General features: G+C 49.0%; 1 protein-coding gene across 3 annotated transcripts in view; it reads left to right on the top strand.

The window, feature by feature from the left end:
• KDM2A (lysine demethylase 2A) overlaps positions 1-20,069 on the top strand; it is a 93,945-nt gene that overhangs the window by 60,817 nt on the left and 13,059 nt on the right. For all 3 annotated transcript variants that reach the window (XM_004598198.2, XM_004598199.2, XM_058662749.1), the window contains 2 exons: positions 2,366-2,492; positions 6,036-6,430. In XM_004598198.2, the coding sequence (XP_004598255.2) occupies positions 2,366-2,492; positions 6,036-6,430 (522 nt within the window). The remainder of the gene's footprint in view (positions 1-2,365; positions 2,493-6,035; positions 6,431-20,069) is intronic.

The following is a 20,069-nucleotide window of genomic DNA, read 5'->3' as shown; positions in this document are numbered from 1 at the left end:
TCAACACAGCTCCAGCTGTTGGAGCTGCTTAGGGAGCGAATCATTGGACAGAGAATCTTCCTCTCTGTCTCTCTTCCTCTCTGTACATCTTTCTAATAAAAATAAATAAATCTTTTAAAAAAAGATGCTTAGAAGGCTAATGGAAAAGCACATTGTGAAACAGTTGAAGTGAGAGGACCAAGCACGTCCACCCACACATGCTTTTGACAGTAGTGGTTGATTTTGCACGTGTGTGAAGGAGAAGCCTCTTCTGGAAGGCCCAGTTCAGACTCTTACCTGGCTGTTGGGCAGCGCATGCTCTCTCCAGCCTTCCCGTGAGGAGTGTTCTCCTTGCTCTGCACCTGCGGCCTGGCACCTGCTGAGGGGCTTTCAGAAGGAGACTTCCATCCCGTCCTCCACTGTTTGGGAAGATGACATGACGGGACACTGAGAAGAGGGCATCCCCAAAATGGGAGGAGATGGAGTGTCCTGAGCTGTGTATTCAGAGCAGCCTGAATGAAGAACTGTTGCAGGGGTTGGTTGGGCGCAGCCAGCCAGGTAAGCCTCTACCAGAGCCACCGAGCTGTCACATTGGAGCCAGGCATCTCCCCTTCCTGCTGATGCAGGCTGGGAGGCATGATGGCTCCAGACGTGTGTCCCCAGCCCGAAGGCTCCCAGCCAGGCCAGGCCAGCTGCAGCTGGTGCAGGCAGTTGAGGAGTGAGTCAGCAGATGAAGAGTCTCCCTTGCTTGTCCACTCTGCCTTTGAAGTAGATGAAAAGAAGATAAACATTCGGCAAGTTCTGTGTGCAGTATGGCCTCCTGTGCAAGAGGGCAGTGCTGAATGCTTAGGGTCATCCCATCGTTAGCCTTCCTCACTGGTGAGTCTGTGCTGATTTGCTCCTTCCTTGCAAGGAAAACTGCAGAGTGTTTCTTCAGGGTCTAATGAGGTGGACTTTTTTTTTAAGATTTATTTTTTTTTAATTATTATTTTTTAAATATATTCATTTATTCATTAATTACATTGTATTACATGACACAATTTCATAGGTACTGGGATTCCCCCCACCCCCTTCACCCCAAACCCTTCCCCCATGGTGAATTCCTTCACCTTGATGCATAACCACAGCTCAAGTTCCGTTGAGATTCCCTAATTAAAAGTTCACACCATACAGAGTCCAGCATCCCACTTGTCCAGTTCAAGTTCAACGGCCTCTTAGGGAGGCCCTCTCAGGTTTGAAGGCAGAGCCAGCAGAGCGTCACCTCGATCAGCAACAAAGATATACAGAGAGGAGGAGAGAGAGAGACGAAGATCTTCCGTCCGATGGTTCACTCCCCAAGTGACCACAACGGCTGGAGCTGAGCCATTCCGAAGCCAGGAGCTCTTCTGGGTGTCCCACGCGGGTGCAGGGTCCCAAGGATCTGAGCCATCCTTGACTGTTTTCCCAGGCCACAGGTAGGGAGTTGAATGGGAAGCAGGGCCACCTGGATTAGAGCCGGTGCCCATATGGGATCCTGGCGTGTGCAAGGCGAGAACTTTAACCACTACGCGATTGAGCTGGGCCCTAAAGATTTATTTTACATATTGAAAATTAGAATTAGAGATCTCTCTTTCCACTGATTCACTTCCCACATGGCTGGGATTGTGCCAGGTCGGAGCCAGGAGCTTTCTCTGGGTCTCTCATGTGAGTGCAGGGGTCCTCTGCTGCTTTCCCAGGCACATTAGCAGGGAGCTGGATTAGATACACTGGCCCCCAGGCAGTGGCTTAACCAGCTATAGCCACAGCTACACCACAGTGTGTGGTTCCTCACTGTTCCACTAGCCTTCTAAGTATTGTGCCATGTAGGTCAACAACACAGCTTTATTGGGGAGTGAGGACCTGCCATATTGGCACAGCACAAGGTGCAATGCTGGCTGCTTGAGAGCTGATCCTAAGGAAGCTGCCCAGTCTGCCCTCCGAGTAGATACAGCTTGAGGATAAATTGCATTAAAAATCGGGACATGTGAATTTGTCCCATGGGCTTTTGAACTGTAGTAAAACAAGATCTGTTATTCTAAAGACCATAAAGCAACGTCACTTTATACATCTTACTCTGTATTATCCAGAAAGCCGTAATTTCTTTTTCATCTCTTCCTACTCACCCGACATAGCTTCTTGGTGCTGGGAATGGTCTTTTCAAGTACTTTTTATCTACACAGATTGTTTCCCAGGGCCAGAATTTTCTGAGTTAATGGATCAATTTAAAATTATTAATTTCAGATGCAAAGCTGGATTTGCAGATGGGTCAGCAAGAACTTTTTCTGGGTCCTTACAGTGGTTTCGTTTGTCTTACTCTCCATTGATTGAAAACCATCCTCGCCTTGTTTCTTATCCTGTGTCTGCATAGGTTCCAAACAAGTTTCGCTACCCCTTCTACTATGAGATGTGTTGGTACGTCCTGGAGCGCTATGTGTACTGTATAACCAACCGTTCCCACCTGACCAAGGAGTTCCAGAAAGAGTCCCTCAGCATGGGTAAGTGTCGGCCCCCGGGGGCTCTCGGCAGCAGGAGCGCACCTCGGACCATGTAGACTGCTCTTCAGTAGTTATCTATTTATTTGGAGTCACTTTTTACACTAGAAGTAGCTACCTTTTAATTCTCTGTTAAGGAGCAAACTTGTGCCTTGGAGTGGTACACTGGCTTCCTTGGCAGCTCTGAATTACGGTGCTAAGTTAAATACTTCGAATCAGATCTTCTAGTCACTGAAAAGCGGTTTAAACACATTCAGTTCTCATTAACACCAGTGAGCTAGGTGGGACGTGGTTAACAGCACATATCCCACATCACTGCTTTGATTCCCACCTTCCATATCACAAGTGGCAACATAAGGTCAGTGGCTTTAAAGCTTGCCCATTCCGGGCCCGGCAGCATGGCCTAGCGGCTAAAGTCCACCTCACCTTGAACGCACCAGGATCCCATATGGGCGCCAGTTCTAATCCCGGCAGCTCCACTTCCCATCCAGCTCTCTGCTTTGGCCTTGGAAAGCAGTCGAGGACGGCCCAAAGCTTTGGGACCCTGCACCCGCGTGGGAGACCTGGAATTGGTTCCAGGTTCCTGGTTTTGGATTGGCGCAGCACCGGCCATTGTGGCTCACTTGGGGAGTGAATCATCAGATGGAAGATCTTGCTCTCTGTCTCTCCTTCTCTCTATATACCTGACTTTGTAATAGAAGTAATTAAATCTTAAAAAAAAAAAAAAAAGCTTGTCCATTGCGACAGTAGTGCGAGACAGTGCTGCACCTTGAACCAGATTGGTCAGCCTTGGAGACCCTCCTGCTCTGGGGCTGACCGTCCATCTCTGTCGCTCCATTTCCCTCCCATTCCATGCCTTCAAACTGGGCAGCAGCCAAGACTGTAATACCCTGTGATGACATCTTTGTGGATCTTCGATTTAGGCAAGTTAGTTTCTGATTTAGCACTTATAACAGCATGTAATATCCTGCTTAATTTTTTTTTTTAAGATTTAGTTTATTTTTATTGGAAAGTCAGATATGCAGAGAGGAGGAAAGAGAGAGAGAAATATCTTCGTCCATTGATTCACTCCCCAAGCAGCCGCAACAGCCAGTGCTATGCCAATCCGAAGCCAGGAGCCAGGAACTTCTTCCAGGTCTCCTACATGGGTGCAGGGTCCCAATGCATTGGGCCGTCCTCGACTGCTTTCCCAGGCCGCAAGCTCAGAGCTGGATGCGAAGCGGAGCAGCCGGTATTAGAACTGGCGCCCATATGGGATCCCCGTGTGTTCAAGGTGAGGACTTCAGCCGCTAGGCCACGCCGCCGAGCCTCAGATCCTGCTTAATTTTTGCTAGGATTTATATTGTAATTTGAAAATGAAAAACACTTGATATATGAAAAGATGGTACCCAGTTGCGTATACAGCAGGTGGGAGGGTACCCCATTGTATACAGCAAACAGGAGGGCAGCGTTGTAGAGCAGCAAGTTAAGCTCATCTCATTCCTTATTGCAACGTTGGTTTGTGTGGTGGCTACTTGGAATCCTGCTTCCTGCTCCTGTACCTAGGAAGGCCCCAGAAAATGGCCCAAATGTTTGGAGCTCTAGCACCACTTTTGGAGATCAGAATGAAGCTGTGGCTCCTGGCTTTAGCTTGGCCCAAAACTGGCTGGCTGGGGAGTGAAGTGGCAGGCCAGAGGCATCTTTCTGTCTCTCTGTGTGTCACTTTGCCTTTAAGTAAAGTATCTTCTTGAAGTTTTTCTTTTTTTTTTTTAAAAAAGAAGATTTTATTATTATTGGAAAGCCGGATATACAGAGAGGAGGAGAGACACAGAGAGAAGATCTTCAATCCGGTGATTCACTCCCCAAGTGAGCCACAACGGGCCAGTGCACGCCGATCCGATGCCGGGAACCAGGAACCTCTTCCGGGTCTCCCACACAGATGCAGGATCCCAAAGCCCAAAGCCTTGGGCCATCATTGACTGCTTTCCCAGGCCACAAGCAGGGAGCTGGATGGGAAGCAGGGTGGCTGGGATTAGAACCGGCACCCATATGGGATTCCAGTTTGTTCAAGGTCAGGACTTTGGCCGACAGGCCATCACGCCGGGACCCTTGAAAAACTTCATGACGGGCCCGGCAGCGTGGCCTAGCGGCTAAAGTCCTCACCTTGAACGCCCCGGGATCCCATATGGGCGCCGCTTCTAATCCTGGCAGCTCCACTTCCCATCCAGCTCCCTGCTTGTGGCCTGGGGAAGCAGTCGAGGATACCCCGAGTAGTTGTGACCCTGCACCTGTTGGGAGACCTGGAGAGCCTCCTGGCTCCTGGCTTCAGATCAGCTCAGCTTTGGCTGTTGCAGCTAGTTGTGTAGTAATCCAGTAGAGGGAAGATCTTTCTCTCTGTAAATTTGACTTTTTAATGAAAATAATTTTTTTTTTTTTTTTAAAGTTCAGCTTTATCATAAAAAAAATCTTGGTGGAGATGCCCATGCCCACATCTGGCTGCCTTTTGTTCATGATGCCAACTTCATGCGAGCTTTTTATAATCAAAAACTTCGTGGAGTTTTTTATTTTTTTTGTTGTTGTTGTTTGAAAGGCAGATTTACAGATATAAAGAGATAAAGACAAATCTTTGATTTGCTGGTTCAATCCCAGAATGGACACAACAGCCGTAGCTGAGCTGCTTCTCGGTCTCCGACGTGAGTGCAGGGTCCCAATGCCTTTGGCCGTCCTCCACTGCTTTCCCAGGCCACAGGCTCGGAGTGGAATCGGGGGGAAAAGACACGACACGGGTCAGCACCCATAAGGAATGCCAGTGCCGCAGAGCAGAAGATTCACCTACTATACCACTGCTACTGCCCCTCTAATCAAAACTGTTTATGAAATTTCTTATATATATATATATATATTTCATAGTTTATGCTGTTAAAAGATAGTGACATCATAATCCAGAATTTAAGCTTAAAGTTGGAACAAATTTACAACCCCTTTCATCATTACCCTTTCTTAGCACATAGTTGAAAGAGTGGGTACTCCCCAACTTAAAATATATGTATATGTATTTATTGGAAAGTCAGATCATAGTGAAGGACACACAGATCCCCCATCTGACAGTTTACTCCCCTAATGTCCACAGTATTCAGAGCTGAACTGATCAAAGCCAGGAGCCAGGAGCTTCTTCTGGATCTCCCATAAGGGTGCAGGATTCCAAGGCTTTGGGCCGTCCTCGATTGCTTTCCCCCGCCACAAGCAGGAAGCTGGATGGGAAGCGGGGCTGCCAGGATACAAACTGGTGCCCTATGGGATCCCCGCACCTACAAGGCAAGGACATTAGCCACTAGGCCACCTCACTGGGCCCACTCTTCAACTTGTTGAAAATCCAGTTGACTTGTTCCCTCCATGGTCTGCCAGGTCAGGATTCTGTTTCTGTCATTAAAACAATGACCTTCGGCTGTGAACAAATGGAGTGGAATGAGCAGCAATTGTGTTTGAAGTGTGACGGTTTTGTCCCGTGTGACCTCAGGGCCCCTGCTGTGCTGGCAGGTTCTGAGTGTGTGCTCTTCACATTGGTAGATTTGGAGTTAAATGGGCTTGAGTCTGGACACGGAGACGAGGACGCCGCGGATCGGGAGCCCCGGCGCCTCAGTAGCAGGCGCTCCGTCCTCACCAGCCCAGTGGCCAACGGGGTCAACCTGGATTACGACGGATTGGGCAAACTTTGCCGGAATCTTCCAAGTCTGAAGAAGACTTTGTCTGGGGATGCCTCCTCTGACTCTGCACGGGGCTCCCACAATGGCCAGGCCTGGGACGGCCAGTGCAGCCCGCGCAAGGACAGGCCTGTGCATCTGACCCATTTTGAGCTCGAAGGCCTTCGCTGCCTTGTTGACAAGTTGGAATCTCTTCCCCTGCATAAGAAGTGTGTCCCCACGGGGATAGAAGACGAAGACGCACTCATCGCTGACGTGAAGGTAAGAGCTTGTCGGGTGAGAGAGCAGTGTGTATTTGCAGTCAGAGTTCTCGATAACCTCTGATTGAGACAGAGAAAGAGTGTGTGCATATTTCATTACGACTGCTTTCTGTTTCAGTTACTGGAGTGAGGTTAGGTCCCTGATGGGAAAATACTAACATCTGTATGTTCATTGTGGAGTTAAATTTAATCCTAAAAACATGTTTCAGATTGACCTGTAAAAGAGAGGGACAGCATCAGGCAGAATGAAAGCCATGTCGCGTAGAAGAGGGCTTGGGTTCAAGTCCCAGCTCTACTCCCTAGTCCAGCTGCCTACCAGCCGACACCATCGTCGGCCCCGGTGTTGCGTTTCTGTCTCAGCTTCAGCCTAGCCCAGTGAAACATCTCGGCAGTGGAGGAGATTTCTGTTTACCTCCCTTTTCTCCTTCCCTCTCTCAAGTACATTTTTTAAGAAACGAGAAAATTTTTCCCATAGTGCTTGTACTTGCGGGGTCTGCCCAATGGCTCAATTAGCTAATCTTCCACTTGCAAGCACTAAGATTCCGAGTAGCACAGGTTTGTGTCCCAACTGCTCCCTTCCCATGCAGCTCCCTGCTTGTGCCTTGGGAAAGCAGCAGAGGATGGCTCAAAGCCTTGGGACCCTGCACGTGTCTCTGGGCTTTGGAACAGTTCAGAGTGTTGCAGTCATTTGAACAGTCAAACACTGAATGGAAAACTTCTCTGTTTCCTGATCTATCCCTCTTTCTCTCTAACTCTGCCTTTCTAACAAATCTTTAAAAGAAAAAAATATGAAGAACAATTCAGATAAAGAGGGCAATTATGGGCCAGGCCAGGAGTGCCCATAGCAGTCTCAGCCTGAGCAGATTCATCCCTGGTTCATGTTGAATAGATTTTGCATTTTTAGTTTAATCTCTCTCTCTCTCTTTCTCTGTCTTTTCTCTCTCTTTCTCTCTCTCTTTTTAAGATGCATTTATTTTTATTGTAAGGCAGAATTACAGAGAGAGGAAAAGACAGAGAAAGAAATCTTCACACCTTCATTCACTGCGCACATGGCCACAGTGGCCAGGGCTGGGCCAGCCCGAAGCCAGTGCCAGGAGCTGCACTCCTCTGGCCACTGGGGCCAATTGAGCAGTGAACCAGCAGGTGGAAGAGCTTTCTCTCTGTATCTCCTCTCTGTGAATCTGCCTTTCCAATACAAATAAACAAAAAATCTTTGGGGAAAAATTACATTTTAGGGCAACTTGTTAGAAAAATGTCTTTACAATGAGTTAAGCCACTATCTGTAACACTTTTATTTCCTGTCAGAGCTCCTTGTCCAGTCCCATCTGCTCTGGTTCCAGGACCATTCCCTGCTGCCCAGCCAGGAAAGGCGTCAGGGATTGGTCCCGTACTTAGTGTCTTGCGACTGCCAACCCTGGATGGAGTGACGGTCTCCTGGATTCCCCTGGCCTAGCTCCGCTATTGTGGCCACCTGGGGACTGAGCCGGTAGAGGAGAGTGGCTTCTGTCTGTCTGTCTCTCTAATCAAAAGTAAATCTTTTTACAATTTTACTTCCTTTTTTTTTTTTTTAAGATTTATTCATTTTTATTACAAAGTCAGATATACAGAGAGGAGGAGAGAGAGAGAGGAAGATCTTCCATCCGATGATTCATTCCCCAAGTGAGCACAACGGCCGGTGCTGCACCGATCCAAAGCCGGGAACCAGGAACCTCTTCCGGGTCTCCCACGCGGGTACAGGGTCCCAAAGCCCAAAGCCTTGGGCCGTCATTGACTGCTTTCCCAGGCCACAAGCAGGGAGCTGGATGGGAAGTAGGGCTGCCGGGGATTAGAACCGGCGCCCATATGGGATCCCGGGGCGTTCAAGGCGATGGTTTTAGCTGCTAGGCCACGCAGCTGGCCCAGTTTTACTTCTTTTTGTGATTATCATTTTATGCTACAGTTCCATAGGCTCTGGGATTTCCCTTATCCCCTCCCTTCTCACTGAGTTTCCCTGTATAATTACTTTAGTATAGTTTTTCATGCTATACTTTAGTATAGTTTTTCATGCTATACTTTAGTATAGTTTTTCGTATGTCCATCATTGCAGGCATGGACAATGGCAGAGAGTCCAGCATCGTATTGTCAAGATTGAGTAAACAGTTTCATTGGGAGATAGATCATCTTTGTCTGGAAGTAGAGATGCATACTGCATTGTATCCTCACATCTGCAAATGTTAGTCTCCATTACACAGTTACTATATATCCCCTTAAATGAAAAGCCAGAATACAAAATCAACCACGGCAGGAAAAAAAGTAAATTAACAACACCATGAGTTAAATAGCATGCTACTAGATATGAGTTTCTTCACATTGTATATTTTTCTCATGTAGTAAAATGTCTCCCAATGTTAGAACTTGTAAGACCATCCTAACCTTTATTTATTGTTTCAGAGAAGTGAGCTTGTTTTTAAATAATCCAGTTTGAACTATATGAACTGAAGGTAATTTTTTTCCTGCCAAATATCCATTAGTATGAATATTTGCTTTATGAATCAGCACTCAGAGCTATTTTGTAAGTACAGGTCTTGGGGATGTGTATTAGAGAGCTAGCCTCCAATCTGTCCCATAAGAGTGTGCATTGTGGTGCCCTGGGTTAGGCTACTATTCCAGACACCTGCATCCCGTATCAGGAGTGTGGATCTAGTCCCAGTCATTCCGCTGCAGTTCAACTTCCTGATGATGCTTTGTGGGATGTAGGGAGCAGATAGTGGATCAAGTGCTTGGGCCCTTTCCAGGCTCATGGGAAGCAGAGTTGGAGCTCCTAGCACCAGGCCTTGGCCTGTCCACTCCTGACTGCTGCTCACATTTGCGGAACACTCCAGTAGATTGAAGATGTCTGTCCATCTCATTCACTCCGTTACTGCCGTGCAAGTAGATAAACATTTTTTCTTGTTTAAATCTGTCATATAGAGCCATCATCATGGTAACACCAGCATCCTATATGGGTACCAGTTTGTGTCCCAGATGCTCTACTTCTAAACCATCTTCCTGCTAATAGCCTGGGAAGCAGCCTGGATGGCCCAGGTTCAGCCAGTGGATGAAAACTCTCCTGTAACTCTGATTTTAAAGAAATAATTTTTTATTATTTTGGGGGGGGGAGTAAGATTTATTTATTTATTTATTTTTATACAGTGGAAAAGCAAGATCTTCCATCATCTGGTTCACTCCCCAAATGGCTACACTGCCCGGAGCTGAACCAATCTGAAAGCTGGAGTCAGGAGCTTCTGGGATATGAAGCGACACACATATATGCCAGCACTGCAGATTGAAGGGTTAACTAGTTAGCCATGTCTGTAGCTCTTTTAAAAGTAAATAAATAGGGCCCGGCGGCATGGCCTAGTGGCTAAAGTCCTTGCCTTGAAAGCCCCGGAATCCCATATGGGCGCCGGTTCTAATCCCAGCAGCTCTACTTCCCATCCAGCTCCCTGCTTGTGGCCTGGGAAAGCAGTTGAGGACAGCCCAATGCATTGGGACCCTGCACCTGCGTGGGAGACCTGGAGGAAGTTCCAGGTTCCCGGCTTCGGATCGGCGTGCACCGGCCGTTGCAGCTCACTTGGGGAGTGAATCATTGGATGGAAGATCTTCCTCTCTGTCTCTCCTCCTCTGTGTATATCTGGCTGTAATAAAATGAATAAATCTTTAAAAAAAAAAAAAAAAAAAAAAGTAAATAAATAAATCTTTAATTTTTAGCTGGTTATGTAATCCTGAGAATTTGAGTACGACATCCTTTCTATGGTTGTCTCCTTTCATTTTGAATACATGGAAAATGTTGTGACTTTGGACACCAGCTTGTATTGCTAGTTTTAGCATTCCTAAGACTATACATATATAAATTTATATAAGATTTATGTATTTGGAGCTCGGCGCCATAGCCTAGTGGCTGAATTCCGTGCCTTCCATGTGCTGGGACCGCATATGGGCGCCGCATAATACCCCAGCGGCCCGACTTCCCATCCAGAGGCCTGGGAAGGCAGCTGAGGACGGGCCACAGCCTTGGGACCCTGCTCCCACACAGGAGACCCAGAATAAGCTCTTGGCCCTGGCGTAGGATGTGCTCAGCTCTGACCGTTGTGGCCATTTCAACAGTGAACCAGCAGATGGGAAAATCTTTCTATTTTAATTGGATATGATTAAGCACTGCAGTTGGAGTGTAGAAAAAGAAATCTAGAATAACATTAGTTTGTTAGGGGAAAAAAAAGTTAAAGTTGAGAGAGAAAAGTCTTCTATTCACTGGTTCACTTCCCAAGTGACTGCAGGTTTCACACAGCTCCCACATGTGGGTGGGTAGGGCCCTGAGCTTTAGACCACTTTCCTCTGCCTGTGAGTTAGCAGGGGAGCTGGATTGGAAGTGGAGCAGCCAGAACAAGAAGCAGCAGCTGTGACACACAGATGGCAGCAGTATGCATAAACCACTCTGTGTGTGTGAGTGAGCTTTCGGCCTTCAGTATCTGCGTGCTGGATGGGGAGAGCAGAATGCCCTTCCGGTCCTTAGGCTTGTCATAGGGATTGGTCTGCACAAGACCCGCCTGTGCTCCACTGCTGCTGCGCACGGTCTAGGAATGCTAGCAGTGGAGCCATCGGGAAGGTTTAAAGGAAACAGCCGTGTGATGGGAGCTCAGGATGGGGCTGCGACGGCACATGAGACAAGAATGCACAGAGGTTTGGGCCAAATGCTAAGCAGAGTAAACAGAGTAAAATGGAGGTTGCAAGAAGAGAAATCTAAAAAGGACTCCTACCATATAAAGATTGTGTATTTTCCTTCAATGTTAAGGGGGAGGGTGGTCAGACCTGGAGGGAGTGAGAGGTCTTCCATCTGCTGGCTCTCTCCTCAAATGTTTGCACCAGCCAGAGCTATGCCAGTCTGAAGCTGGGAGCCAGGAGCTTCTTCCAGGTCTCCCATGAGGATACAACATCCCAAGGACTTTTACTATCCTCTGCTGCTTTCCCAGGCCACTAGTGGGGAGCTAGATCAGAAGTGCAGCAGTGTGGACAAGAACTGGCACCCATCTGTGATGCTGGCATCACCAGCTGAGAATTAATGTGCTAGGCTACCACGACAGTCCCATGCAGCAGGTGCAAGGGCCCAAGGCTTTCAGCCATCCTCCACTGCTTTCTCATGCCACAAAGCAGGGAGCTGAATGTGAGGTGGAGCAACCAGGACATGCAACAGCTCCCATATGGGCTGCTGGCACTTGAAGGTGAAGGATTAGCCAGTGGAGCTGTCGTATCAGCCCCGAAAGCTGTACTTTCACAGAGAGAGAAAGCTGCTGTTGACCAACTCACTCTTCAGATGGCCACACTGGCCAGACCCATGCCAGTCTGCAGCCAGGAGCACAAGGTTCTGGAGCATCCTTCCCTGCTTTGATAGGCACATTACAAGAAGCCAGGACTTGAACCAGAACCCCCGTGGGATGCCAGCACTAAAGGCAGCAGCTTTACTGACTATGCGACAGCAGTAGCCGAGGAGACAACTTTTTAGTTTAGGAATGCAAGAGAGAGCAGTGTTCCTACTGCAGGAGGAGAGTGGTCCTTGTGCAGTCAACAACATAGCCAGTATCAGAGAAGAGCATGACAGCCCAGCTTCACAGTGGCTTTTACCTAAAAACAGTGGTTTGCTTGTCATCGTCACACTCCTTGGGTTCTGCTGTATCACTCAGGGAAGGAAAACCAAGTTCTTTAATTATTCCTATATGTGAGTAGTTGTTTAATTTGATATTGAGATTGGTGGGTTTAGAGTTTGGATATTTTGATTATCTCTCTAAAGAAGGGGAAGAAAATCTTCAGGTAGGCATTTGGTGTAGTGGTTAAGGCCCCACTTTGGATGCCCGTGACTTGGAGTTGAGCCCCAGCTCCTGTCCTGGGTCCAGCTACATCAGAGGGGTTAGTTCAAGCCCCACAGCTCCATGCGGGGGGCGGCCTGCCTTCCCAGCTGAGCAGCATCTGTGGTGTGAAGCAGCAGAATGGGGCCAGGGAGGCGGCTCCCTCACTATCTCTGCCTTTTAGATAGCAAAAATAAACAATTTTGCTTAAAGAAGAAAGCATTGGAGTATGTTGATGAGGAGCCTCCATCACCCAGGATTCAGTGCTCGGTGCCTGCATCCTGGCTGCCCTGGCAGCCCTGGTGCCCTGGGAACTGTGCCAGCACAGAGCCATGCCCTTCCCTGCCAGAGAGGACTTGTTTGTTGTTGTAACCTTTCAGGTTCTCAAAAATAATTTACCTATCTCCCCTCCCCCGGAAGGAAAAAAATCCATTGTATTGCTGCTGTAAAAGGGTATCAAAAAGTGTAAAGTGTAAAATTGTAAAAGGTCTGCATATTGACAAAATATCGTAGAATATAGATTTAGAAAGACGTTGAGGGCCCGGTGCAGTAGCCTGCTGGCTGAAGTCCTTGCCCTGCATGTGCTGCGATCCCATGTTGTTGCTGCTTTGTATCCTGGCTGCTCCACTTCCCATCCAGCTCCCTGCTTGTACCCTGGCAAAGCAGTCGAGGACGGCCCAAAGCCTTGGGAAGAGGCTCCTGGATTCTGATCAGCTCAGCTTTGGCATTACAGCTACTTGGGGAGTGAACCAGCAGATGATGGAACATCTTCCTCTCTGTATATCTGACTTTCCAATAAAAATAAAATAAAATAAACCTTTTTTGAAAAGGAAAAGAAATCGCAGAATCGCCCAGTTAATGAGCCCTTCTGTATGCACTTCTGTTTGCTCAGAGTTTGGGACACTTGTTTGCTTGTTTGTTTGTTTTGTTTCGTTTTTAAACGCAGAATGGGCTTCTTAGTTCTCTCATGGTTTTTTTGTTTTGTTTTGTTTTTAGATTTATTTTATTTTTATTGGAAAGGCAGATTTACATAGAAAAGGAGAGACAAATTCTTCAATGGTTCAGTCTCCACATGGCCATGATGGCCAGTGTTGAGCTGTGCTAATCCAAACCAGGATCCAGGAGCTTCTTCCAGGTCTCCAACATGGGTGCAGGGTCCCAAGGCTCTGGGCTGTCCTCTACTGCTTTCCCAGGTCATAAGCACAGAGCTGGATGGGAAGCAGGGCAGGCTAGACACGACTGTCAAGCTGCCACGGCCCTGGAAGCTAGAGAATTAGCCAGTTGAACCAACGTGGCAGCCTGAGACCCTTGTATTTATTTATTTTTTCTTTTTTCCATTTTTTGTTATATTTTTGACAATCTTTAAATAGTTAATTAGGGTTAAAAAGTTCAAGGGCTACAGGAAAGTGGGTAAGACTGTTATTTCCACATTGTTTCCTTCATGTATCTGAGGTAAAGGGGGATATTGAGGGAGAAGCCCCACCCAGTCTCCCACTCACCCCAGGTCCCGGATGTGGGACATGCTCCGAGATCCTTGCTCAAGTGGTTTTGATAGTTCACCAGTTATGAATCGCTGCCAGTCTCGCCATTCCAAGCACGATGAGGTCGTTGAAGAATCCACTGATTGACATAGTCCATCTTAGAGTCTCCGTTTGCCCAGTATTTCACTGCCAACATACGGCTGGGGTAGTTGATTGACTTGTTCTGTCCTCTGTCCTTTCTTGGTTAGGGTTCTGAGTCCGGCAGTTCAGTTGGGGAGATCCCAAAAGAAACTTTGTCTGAAGTGTTCCCAGCCCAGATTCTTGTGTGTACTTGCAAGCACAGGGTCCGGCACAGTCCATCCAGCTAGTGGTTGCAATTGCTGGGTTGGTTCTGTTTTCAGCCCTGTCTTCCACTGGAACCAATGGGTGTTGCAGTCCAGTCTGGTTCTGCCCAGCACGTACTCGGCCCTTACATCAGCCAATTGAAGCTGCAGCCTAGTCGTGGCGACCCACAATAACCCCCACCAGGCCCGCCCCCTACCCTGGTTTGCCAATATGTACAGCAGACTAGTCCAGTCTGTCCCACATCCCATTTGGCTCTCGTACATGTCAGTGGGTATTAAGGCTTAGTTCCATCTAACCAGCTCAACTATCCAGCCCTCACGGATGTTGTTGGGTGCCTCTCTGTCTAGCCACCCCAGCCCCCATCCTAGTTTTCGTGCCCTCCTGTGGGAGTGGTAACCCTAAAGGGAGGAGCCCACTAATTCCCTCCCAGGTCTCTCATCGATTATGCACTCTCCAGGTGGTTCTGTGGCTTGACTTGTCAGAATTAGCCCCCAGTGTCCGCTTCTACCAGCAGATGCTGCGGCAAAGCCCAACATCCCTCACCCACTCTAATTTTTGTTTGCACCAGTAGGATTAGTCAGCCTAGCCTGGCTTTTCCCTGATCAAGTCCACATAAGGCACACAGGTGTTGTAGCCCTGCTTAGTCTGGTCTGCCCCCATCCCAGCCCATGCTCTCCAGTGGGAGTAGCTGTCCAGCAAGGGAACTCCCCCACATTCTCCCTGCTGGCTCTGCCCCCTCCCTTCCTGGTTCTCACGCATGCTGGTTGGGCACTGCGGTCACATCCAGTACAGGCAACCTCTCCTTGGCATTCCGTATTGTGTACTGGTTTTTGTTGCGACCAAACCTGGCTCGACCCACACTCTGTCCAGGTGCTTGTGCTTGGATTCGCCAGTGGGTGACGTGTACTGATTCAGCCTGGTCTGCCCTCAACCCATGCCAAATGTTTGCCAGTGGGAAACTTTCCATGGCCTATTCTGGACTGTTTCCTATCATGCTTCATGCACTTACCTGCAGGGACTGTGTCCTGCCAGAGGAGTTGCCCAGGCTCCTCCATCAGAACCTCTCCCAATGCCAGATTTTGCTCATATACCAGGGGGTCCATGAGCCAGCCCTACTCAGTTCACCTCCTGTCCTAGCAGGAATAGTGGCCTTTCCTGACTGGCCTTCAACCCAAACTGGTTCTTATTGTTGGATGTTTCAGCCCAGCCATGACTCGTCCATACCCACATACGGCTCACACATAGTTCAGTTGGGGTTGAGACCTAGCCTAGTCCATCCCACATCCACCCTGGTCCTCCAGGACACCAGACGGTGTTGGGGTCTGGCCCGGCCAGTATGGTGTGTCCAGTCCCAGTCCACACTAGTGCCAAGGGAGACTACAACCTTATCCTGATCAGAACGCAGCCCCCATTCCAGCACACGCACCCATTGGTGGGAACCTCCACGCAGCTAGGGTGTCCCCCTTAGCTCCCCAACCAGGCCTGTTCCTAGCCATAGATCATGCTCATGCCAGTGGCTGCTCTGACTCAGCTTGGCTCAGTCCCTCACTTGTACTGGCCTCTGCCTTAGACACTGTGGCTTAGCGTCCTTGACTCACGCAGACCATTAGGTGCAAGAGCCTAGCTCAGCATGACCTGTGCTCCATCCTGGTTTCTAGTTTTGCTTGTGGGCTAAGGTTTGCTCAGTCCTGCCCAGTACATCCCATTCCATTACCAATTCACACATTGGCCAGCCATTGGAGCTACTTTGCCCAGCATGTCCAACCCCCAGGTCTGGACTACATGTTCACTAGCAGAAGCTATGACTCGCCAGGAGAGTTTCCCAAGTTCCTACACTTGATCCACTCCCAGACTCAGTTCTCATATACGCCAATGTAGGTTTTAGGCCAGTTCCTGGTGCAGTCTGGCCTTCCATTTGGCCTTGTATGAGCTGGTGAACATTACAGCCTGGCCCACCCCACACCCTATTCAGGATGCACATTCAGGTGCCGCTGCCTTGACCAGTCCAGACTGTTGTCGGTTCCTTTACCTGTGATTGATGGCAGGCTCCTTGATCACACTTAGCTTAGTCCATCACCACCCCAACTCTCGAGCTAACTAACCAGTGGGGCTAGAATTATCACAGGGTGTGGCCCACACATCCCACACAGAATCTACCCCCAGATATGGTTCTCGAATGCTAATTAATATTATGGCCCTGCCTACTGTGACCCCTCTGCTGATCCATTATTATGTCAGGTAATAAGATATCCTGCTAGACAAGCCCCGAGCCTTAGCTTTTGTGTGGACTGGTATTTGGTGGTCAGCATTGTTCAGTGATTATAGATTCTTCAAAGGAAAAGTTACTGTCATTGGGAATCTTTAGGATTGATTCACATCTCAGAAGCGCAGTGGGTTTAACTTGGAGCTACCTCAGCAGCTATTCAGAGAACCAAAACCCTAGAGCTCCTGGCCGGTCTGAGACCCATCCGCAGCCAGGAGGCAGCAGGACGTTTAAACCCAAGCCCAAGGTTGTGCACGTGGTGGCTGGAGTCAGGGATCAGAGCATGAAACACCCCGACCTGAGACCCACCAGCAGCTGGCAGGCTGCAGGAGGTTTAAGCCCCCAAGCCCAAGGTCGTGCCCCTCCACAATCCCATCCACTGCTCAACTAGGGCTCAACGACACTTCCCCCTTCGGTGTACTCACCCCAAAGGGATCCCAGGCAAGCCCGGGGACAACTCACCACGTGTACGTGGTGGCTGGAGTCAGGGATCCGAACATGAGACGCCCCGGCCTGACGACTCTTGTATTTCTAAAATTGAAAACTTGTGCCCTTTATGGGTGTTTAACGAGGCAGCATGAACGGTCCAATCCTTTGTGTGTATGTAGTACAAACGTGTCCCCTAAGCTGCACAGCACGGTGAGGAGAAAACTCAGCTGAAAGAATGTTTTCATAGGAATTTATTGTTTTGTTTCTATTTTTAGATTTATATATGTATATTATATGTTTATTTAGTTGAAATTCAAAGTTACAGAGAGAACAAAGATAAAGATGGAGAAAGCCACCCTCCATCTGCTGGTTCACCCCAGGCGGCTACAGCAGGCCGGGCCGTGGGGGGCCAGTCCTCAGGCGGTAGCTGCGACACAAGCTGGCGCTCACAGGGTCATGCAGGTATTCCAGAAGATGGCTTTGCTGCTGCATGACAATGCTAGCCACATTGTTTCTTTCCTTACACACATAAATTACATATATATGTAAAGTTTTATATATATATATAAAGTTTCGATACACACAAAGTGTATATATATATATATATACTTTCATAGAAAAATCCACCAGCCATCCTTTGGAATGATTTATGAAAGTTTGTTTTCTCTTCTGCAAACCATCTACATGGAGTTGTTGTTAAAATGATAATGTTACTAAAGTACTTAGTAATATTATGGCAAAAAATTAGACATCACAAACCTATGACACTGATTGTTCCCACTGTTAGGGGTAATGCTGTTTGCTGTACGCAGAGCACAGGTACTGGGTTCCATGTGTGACACCAGACAGAGCAGAGCCAGGGGAGGTCCTGCGTCCTGCAGGAAGAGGGCCACTGTGACTCCCCAGCTCATGCTCATTCCTGCTTGAAGATTCAGATCCATGACCACAGTGCTATATAAATGGTGTGCATGTTGAAGATGCTTTCTGTGTGTAATACAGCAGGTTATAAAACTTTACCCTTGGCCCTTTCTCAGTGTGATGGAACTAAGGCTGAGTTAGAGCAGCTGTGGAAGTGATAGAGCCCAGCACGATGGCTCAGTAGCTAAATCCTTGCCCTGCATGCTCTGGGATTCCCATGTAGGCACCAGTTTGTGTCCCAGATACTCCACTTCCCATCCAGCTCCCTGCTTGTGGCCTAGGAATGCAGTCGAGGACGGCCCAAACCCTGGGACCCTTCACCCACTTGGGAGACCCAGAAGAGTCTTCTGGCTCCTGGTTTCAGATCGGCTCAGCTGTGGCTGTCGTGGTCACTTGGGGAGTAAATCAGCAAATGGAAGATCTTTCTGTTTGTCTCCCTCTTTCCAGTAGAAATAATAAATCTTAAAAGGAAAAAAAATCATAGGAATTTTCTTTGTTGCCTTGTGGGTGACTCTACTAAGGAAAACAGGTAGAAGACCCATTATAATCAACTCTTAAGTCAGTAAGCCAAATTAACCTGTGCAAATTAAATTTCATCTGGAGGTCTTACCAACAAAATATTTGTAATATACACATTGTTGCTGAACAGAAACTTTTAAATAAAGTTTGTTGTTATGAGGCATATAGAAGTTATTTTTAAATGTATGCAATTCTTTAAAATATTTTCGTGATTTTGCTCTGTCATATGATGCCATATGTTTATTGGCAAAATTAACCTTTCTTTAGTTTGAGATTTGGAAACTTCCTTGGAGTGAATTTCTTAGTGCTCTTATCCAGTGGCTTCTAGAACTTGCACTTGCCACGACTTGAACCTATATTTTGTGGTTTTGTTTTGAAATAGCATACTTTCATAAGTACTTAGCCTCATCATCCTTCTGGGTCAGAGCACTGAAGTCCAAAATAAACATTTTCCAAGGAGCCTTCTGCAAAGTCAGTTCCCTCTAAAGAAAAACAAAATAAGCTGATTGTACCTGCTGTTTCCGTTTTCTTAGGAAAGGTGTAAGATTAGGATGGTCACCTAAGCATTTCCTGGGAGAGCTTGACCAAGGCTATTCGTCCTCTCCTTGGAAAACTACCCTAACAATGAGTAACCAAGCCCCCAGCCCCAGAAAGCCTGGGACACCACCCCTCAGAGTAGATCCGCTGCCGCCTCTGCTGGGAGCCAGACGTGGTGGGCTTGTGTCCTTTCCCAAAGGCCACGGAGCACTTGAGAGGATCTGAAGGTAGAAGTTCCTGCCAAGCTCCTGCTGCGATGTGCTGCAGTGCCAAGGGACTCCCAGAAGCCTCCCCGCGTGCGGGCGGAGTTCCCTGTTGGCTGGGGTCAGCGCTTGGAGGTGTGAGCCACAAGTGGCAGACAGGGACTGCCAGGAAGTGGCGTTCGGTGTCCGACAGGACGTGAAGCTGGCTGCTTCATCTAGGGAATGGCAGGAATGAGGCGGCCCGAGCAGACGCGGGGAGTGGAAACCGGGTACTTGGTATCCGAGGGTGGAGCCCTCTGCTGGGCCGCACAGGCAGACCGCGCTCTGCCGACTTGCAGCACCATGTTGAGAGGCGTGGAGGCAAAGGCTTTGACCTTCGCTTGTCCTCGCCCTGTGGTTGGCAAGTGGGTCACGACGGAACTGCTGAGAAACGGCCGCCCGGGGATCCGAGGCCCGCGGCTGCGCGTGGGTCGGCGGCGCTCGGGAGTGGCTGGAATGTGCCTTCCTGAAGGCTTTTCTGCAGACACGCAGGCTGGCTGTCGGTTATGGGCTGGCATTCTGGCATGGGCGTCTGTGACGGCAGGTGAGGTGGGCTCTGCGCCGGCGGGGAGAGGAGGCAACTTCGGAGGGGCCGCAGCCCGCTTCCTCCGGGGAGGCCCGACTGTGGGCGCTCGTGTGTGTGCTGAGTGGAGAGAGGGCCCTGGCTGGAACAATGAGAGCTGACCCCTAGGGGAAGGGTGTGGACTCGTCAAGGACAGACGTGGACGCGGCGCCGGCGCGCGGCGGCGGGCGGAACGGGTTAAAGCCGTGCCTGCGCCCGGCGCCTTCCGAAGTCGGAGGAGCCCTCCGGGGGCCGGCCCTGGGCTCTCGGATTGCGGCGGCGGCGGTGGGCGGGAGCTGGGGCGGAGGCGGCCCGGGCCCTCCCCGGCAGGGCCTCGGCCAATCCCGAGGAGCGGAGCGGGCGCCGTGCCCACCCCCGGCGGCTCTGCAGCAGAACGGCTGGGCCCTCTGCCTGGCTCGCTCCCTCGAGCTCGGCTCCCCCTCCTGCCATCTTCCGTTGCAAAGCATTTCTGGGAGCTGCATGTGG

This window comes from Ochotona princeps, chromosome 4, assembly GCF_030435755.1.
Source record: "Ochotona princeps isolate mOchPri1 chromosome 4, mOchPri1.hap1, whole genome shotgun sequence".
NCBI classification, from domain to species: domain Eukaryota; kingdom Metazoa; phylum Chordata; class Mammalia; order Lagomorpha; family Ochotonidae; genus Ochotona; species Ochotona princeps.
Note: the sequence above shows the minus strand (reverse complement) of the source record. Positions and strands in the feature narration are given on the sequence as shown.